Raw genomic sequence first — 6473 nt, forward strand, 5'->3', positions numbered from 1 at the left:
CCCCCCTCTCCCCGGCCCCTGCGCCTCTCCCATCCTCCATCTCTCCCGGCGCTGCTGCAGCCTATTCGGCCCATGGCAAAGGCCCCTTGCGGGTGCCCGGTTCCACTCCCGGGCTTCACGTCCTCCCGCAGCGCACCCCCTCTGCCTTCGGGGCCGCATTTTATTTCCGCTGAGCGGCGCCTCTCTCTGATGTCACTCCGCCCCAGCCGTATGAAAGCGCGGCTAATAAGCCGCGCGGGTGGTTCCCCGGCCTGCACGCCGCCACTGCTCCCACCTCCTGCGAAGCATAAGTGAGTATTTCCTCTGGCTCTGGGCCGGGGTCTCCCTCTAGTCTCGTTGTCCCTGGGACAGTAATATTTTCCTGTTTCTATATCTATATCGATATTTTCCAAGCAAATGAGTGTGATGTTCTAGGCAAAGGCTGGTTGGCAAAGTGCTGCAAAGCTGAAGGGGTTAATTTTTGACAGGAGTAAATTAAGGTAATCTTCTGACCCCAGAGGAGCCCTGCTGATTCACAGGAGCTGAGGATTTGACCCCAAATTGCTGTTTCCATGTAAATATCTCTAACAGTATAATAATAATAATAAAAAAGGGAGGTCAAACTGGAAAATGCTGCCCAAGCACAATGGAACCAGAAGACTTAACATTGTTCAAATTAATCACATTTTCTTGTTGTTATTTTAAAATATTTATAGAAGAATCTAAAATGGCTATTATTTGCCCAGCAAAACAGAATATCTCTCATGTGATTACACAATTATCCTGTGTTATATGTACTTCATAATACAGAATGGCTGCTTTTTCAAGTAATTATCCCATACTCTATCCATACTGAAGAGTTAATGAGATCTTGGTGATATTTCCTTTCTTTTCTGTGGAACACATTTTGGTGGCATCAGAGCAAAAAAGATGCTCTAAACTGATAGAGCTAAATTCATGGCTGGCGTAAGTCAAAGTAGTGCCATTAAAGTCAGTGGAACCAGTCCAATTTACAACTGAAAAATTTATTTTTCCTATTCATAGGATTAAATTTAATGCATGTCAATGCCATATAATCCTGTCTGTTCCTGGAGTTACTCCAGATTTGTACTTCTGTACCTGGAAACATTATTTCTGCCATTAACAAGGACTTCATAAGATTCTCTCCCACATTCTGTAGAAGATCATTCAGGGATCTTGGCCTTGAAGCTAAGCTGGAAGCAAAATTAAATTTTTATGACTGACAGCCTTAAACATAAAAGCTCAAACTGCACTTGGATAGTTTGCTTACTTGACTGCCCAGAAAATATGGAAGCAACAGTGGAAAGTGAGGTGTGTGGTTATACTGGGAATGCCATGCTTGTGTAATGCTGCGACATGAGGCTGAAGGCCAGCGTCTTTCACTTACCTAAATACACCAGTGTCTGGTATAGCAGGACTTTGGGAACTGTGCTACTTTTTGTTGGGTTTGTTTTCCTTTGATGAAATGACTTTGGTTTCATTCTTATAATAACTGGCCGATTCCTAAAATGGTCACAATATTATGTAATCGCAAGGGGGGCAAAATACTGCAAGCGGGTTGGATCTGGCCCACCAAGGGGTTCTGTCCAGCCTGTAGTAGTTCCTTCAGCCCTGCCTGGCCCAGGCTTGAGGGGCAGCTTGAGCTGTGGCACATGTGGCCAGTCCCATTCCTCCAGATGTACAGCAGGGCAGAGGCTGCAGTGGCCAAACTCAGGTTCCTAGCAGCCCCTGTGGCAGCAGATCACTCTGCTCCTGAGCACCGCTTCCTGCCCACCTGCAGCTCCATCCCATCTGAATCTGTATCTATATCTCTATCTATAGCTAGAGATATATAGATATATGTATATAGACAGAGATATAGATATGAATATAAACTGAATATATATATATAATATGTGTGTGTGTGTGACTTGATCACATGTAACATATACTCATGTGTAACTCCATTAAAGTCAACAGAAGATCTGCACATGGAATGGCCAACTGGACTGAGCCCTAGTAATGTTCATTCCCCTAGGATACCAGTTGTACCAGGTCCATGCTCTTGGGGATGCTGTTTAAAACTGTCTTTATTGCACTGATGATCCTAACTGGACAAATAAAACAGAGCAAATAGTAAAGTGATGACAATGGACTAATTACTGTAACTCTTTATCATCTTTTCTGATCTCTAGCCTTAGCATTAAGCATGTTCTCTTTTTCAGTTTCTGACACTGAAGAATCAAGATAATTCACAAATAGGAACTGTCCCTTTTATATTTCAGGCAGTGGAGAAAGCATTTGCAGTGCCAGCTGGGTTTTATTGGCAGACCGTAGAAACTGATGAAAAATACTTCCCTAGCAGCAGTGACATTGGGACTAGCAGAGATATAGATACAGAGGTAAAGAATTCCTGTCTGAATTCTAGAATTAAGTGGAAAGCTAAGGGAAGATCAAACCTGGCATGGAATATTTGAACTCATAGAATTGTTACAAATACTCATTTTCAGATGTTTCTCACTCTAATATACCAGCCAAACCTTTGGTATCATTAATTTTGATCTACCCATTGCTCTGAGCCTGCAAAGATTAAACTCTGAACTGTAAAGGCTAGAGAAAATGATACCAGTTAGGTGCATATCAGCAATGCAGACTTATTTTGAAATACCAACCCAACTTGACTGCAAGCTGATGTGTCAGAATTTGTCTGTATTTTAGAATTTCTACAATAAAAGGTTTAGTAAGTCTGGTTTGGGAATTTCAAAACTTCATCACAAACTTGATTTAAAGTTACAGATGTTATGATTTTTTTTCTAAATGTGCATCAAGATGGATAAGCTGCTAAGAAAGCTCAATACTCCTGCCTCAATCCTTCAGTGTGCCTAAGGTTTATCAATGGGAGTTGAAGACATGGGGCACTTAGCTGGATCATGGACTGTGCTGACAGACATAGGAAAAAAAACAAAACTGCGCTTTACTAGAATAGGAATCATGTCGGTTTGACCTGACTCGCCCATCATCTGTATAGCTCACACGCTTCAGCCAGGCTTTTTTGGCACTCTTATCTAATAGCTGATTCAATCAGTTATTAGATAAAAGCGCCAAAAAGGCCAGGTGAAGTATGTGAACTACACAGGTGCTGGGTGAGCCAGATCAAATTGACACGATTCCTCTTGTGGGCATGCACTGTGCTCAGTGTGGGGGCATGCTGAACTGAAATTAAAGTGCTGGGGTCGTCCCGTTCCCCCCCGTGTCTATAAGCACCTGAAGTGCCTGGCCTCCTCCTGTAGCATGTGCTGGGGCTAGTTCAAGAATTACACTTCTGAGCTTCTACAGGGAGCTGTTAGAAAGACATCTTCACAGTGCAAGGCGTTGTGAAAGGTAAACCCTGAGAAAGGAAAGGATAAAATGGGGTGATTGTTGATGTTCCCCCTACCTTACACAGACATGCTCAGTTATATCACCGCCCATGATATAATTCACCACTTGGGATGTCTCCATGAAGGTTTTATGAGGCATGGAGCTACAGGACAATTCCTTTCTTTTTAGCTCATATGAGCAATGGGTTAATAACAGGGGAATTATAAGTAAATGAAGAGAAAAAAATAGAGCTCTTTTCTAGTTGGACCAGACTTTTTTATTCCTCAGTTAGATTTATAACTTAGTTTATCATAATGTTGTAAGCCTCATTATGTGTTTATGAGGGAGTAGCATTTGGTAACACTTCATTTAAAGTGTCCAGTAATGATGAATTCATTTGGCATTCACTGCAGCAATAAAGCTCCTGGTTGAGGATGGTATTGTGTGTCTGTATGGAAGGGAGAACCATACACAAAATACAGGCCAGTACAGTCATGCTCTTCAGATATCTACTATCCCTGAATTTCCCGAACAACCCAGATTCTTCCATTACATTATGTGCACCTTGAATACAGTATTCCTACTTATGGGGGAGTGAAGTACATTTAAAATAAAATGAGAATTAAATGGCGAATATTTTTTTCCTGGTGTATATATTTATTATATAGCTATGGCTATGCCTACATGATAAACTTACCAAGCCTGGAAGCTATACCTTTAGCAGGCTGCACTGTTTTGCTCAGGCTGCCTCTTAAACCAGAATCAGTATGGCTGTGTCCACACAGCACTGCAGGCAGACTAGTTAGTATGGGAGCAGGCTGATTAGTGCACCCAAAATCCTACATGAAGGCAGATACTGCTTCCATTTTAGATGTGGTAGCCCACATAGAGCAGCACAGCATGTTGGAGGAAGGGTAAGTTTACTGTGTAATGGCAGTTTCTGTACCATATCTGAGGATGGACTGAATTAATTCCTCTAGAAAATAAGATTGTGGCATATAAATAAGTTATAGTTCACCTTTGGTATCTACTTTTTGGATTATGTTCTTGTATTGATTTGGAATTGCCGTAAATATGGAAAAATAGCTATCTTGTCTCTTGCTATTATTTGACTGCAAAATTAATCAGCAGAGTAAATACATTTCATTTCCTGCCCCAAATAACTTACAGTTCTGACAGTAACAAATCAAAGGAAAATGCCATATTTTTTTACATACAACATATAACTTTCCCCCTAAAATCACCCCTGCCCCCAAAATTGGGATGTATGTTTTAAGTGGGGAAGCTGTTTTCTGGAAAAGAAGCAAGTCTGAAAATACTTTGCATGCCATGAAGCTGCCAAGATGTCAGAGTCCTAGGTTAATCCTCTCATAGCCATAGCTATTGGCTGAGCACGCGCCTAAAGCAGCAGGTGAGCTGTTCGTATTATCTTAACGAGGCTTGTGATGTGGAAATAGCACTTCATGTACAGTAACTTATATAAAAAGCTTCTTACAGTAAAAAATCCGAACAGTCTTGCTGCTGCATTTGCAAGGGTCTGGGGCCTAACCTTGGAAGTTCCTGGTACCAGCTACCTCACCCAGACTGTTTCCTTGGATGCCACACTTCTGGACACGCTGTTTCCAGGAGGACTTACTCTATGTCACAGTTGGCCGTGACTCTGGAAAAATATTTTTTTCTATGTTCTGCCTTCCAAAACCAAGGTTTGTGTTTTATTCAGGGTGTGGTATATGTGAGGAAATAAAGTAGTTCAGGTGACAAAAGGCATTATATATTATAAGTGTTAATATCATGGTAGTGCACTGGATCCAATCATGGGCTAGCAAAATAGCATGTTGATCACTATAAATACACAACAAAGAGCCCACAAAGATCATACAGCATAAGGAAGACACGGGGATTAAATCTGAAGATAAGAAAGAGAGGGATATTTACATGTGATTGATATCTGTGGTTCTCTCTAGGAATAGAAGTGTCATTGTTACTAATAGGGGTGTGCTTGTTTGTCCTTTGTGACCTTTGCCTTTCTGTTCAGGTTGCCTTGGTGTTGCTATTTGAAACCCTACTCCAAAACCCTTTGGCCACCCATCACATGCTACAGCTGATTCTCAGTGCTGGTTTGGATATCTGCGGACTCCGCCTACTTTATCCCCAGCACAACTTGCTGCTCTCTACCACAGGTAATACCTTATCTGCACACAGAACTTTCACCAATTTAACTACACTGGTTAGTACTATGGGGCGTTATGAGCATGACTTCAAGCTCCCCCTTGTCTTCTCCTCTGAGAGTCAGACACATTCTGGGCTGTTTGCTTTCATCTGTTCCCCATGTTATATTTCTGCAAGTGTTGTAACACTGACATTTTCTGTGGCCTTTATTCTTCTGTAAAAGGTCTTTCCTAAATCTCCATGTTCTTACTGAATGTATGGGCTAGTGACCTGGATGGAATCGGGGCTAGAATGAAAGAAACCTAGCACAGTTTAGTACATGTGCTTTAAACATTGTATTAGCCCCTAGTGGTTGCCCTGGCATTTTCATCTATAAGGAACTTAAACTCTCTCCTGATCTTTGGCCTTTAAGGCTTAGGAAACAGTAGGGTCCTACCTTATTTCCACTGGTTTTTACCTTTGGCACAGTGTAGAGTGTTTTAGTTTTGTTTCCTGGGGGTGCTTTCAGGCTGTGGTGTGTGTGAGGGGTTAGAGAGGATAGTTTTGGGGACTCAGTAGGGAAAATGATTGCCTACAAACACAAGGCACTAGGCTTGATATCCCAGGAAGTTCCCAATAGTCCTATACTCCCATATCCCTGTATCAATTCTTAGATAGCTTTTGGTGGTGGGGGACTGGTACTCTGGCCCTTCCACAGCTGCTTTTCATAGTTTGACAGATTGCTGATCTCCCACCTTTTAATCTGGGAGAATAGAGGGGAAATGGAGACAGGAAACCCAAACATTTGTACCATGAGTGTCTCATGTTGGCTGTCCAAATCCATAATTTTAGGCATCTGTGTTGAAATTGTGGCCCTTATAACTTCTCAGAGCCTCATAGATTCATAGATTCATATATTCATAGATGTTAGGGTCGGAAGGGACCTCAGTAGATCGAGTCCGACCCCCTGCATAGGCAGGAAAGAG

General features: G+C 42.0%; 1 protein-coding gene across 1 annotated transcript in view; it reads left to right on the forward strand.

The window, feature by feature from the left end:
• Nucleotides 1-2266: 2266 nt before the first annotated feature.
• Nucleotides 2267-6473, forward strand: part of LOC102376269 — a gene marked incomplete at its 3' end in the record, with an annotated part of 25474 nt that continues 21267 nt past the window's right edge. The window contains exons 1-2 of the mRNA XM_006039143.3: nt 2267-2381; nt 5375-5519. Coding sequence (XP_006039205.2) covers nt 5432-5519 — 88 coding nt within the window. The remainder of the gene's footprint in view (nt 2382-5374; nt 5520-6473) is intronic.

This window comes from Alligator sinensis, unplaced genomic scaffold (genome assembly GCF_000455745.1).
Source record: "Alligator sinensis unplaced genomic scaffold, ASM45574v1 scaffold1098_2, whole genome shotgun sequence".
Taxonomy (NCBI): domain Eukaryota; kingdom Metazoa; phylum Chordata; order Crocodylia; family Alligatoridae; genus Alligator; species Alligator sinensis.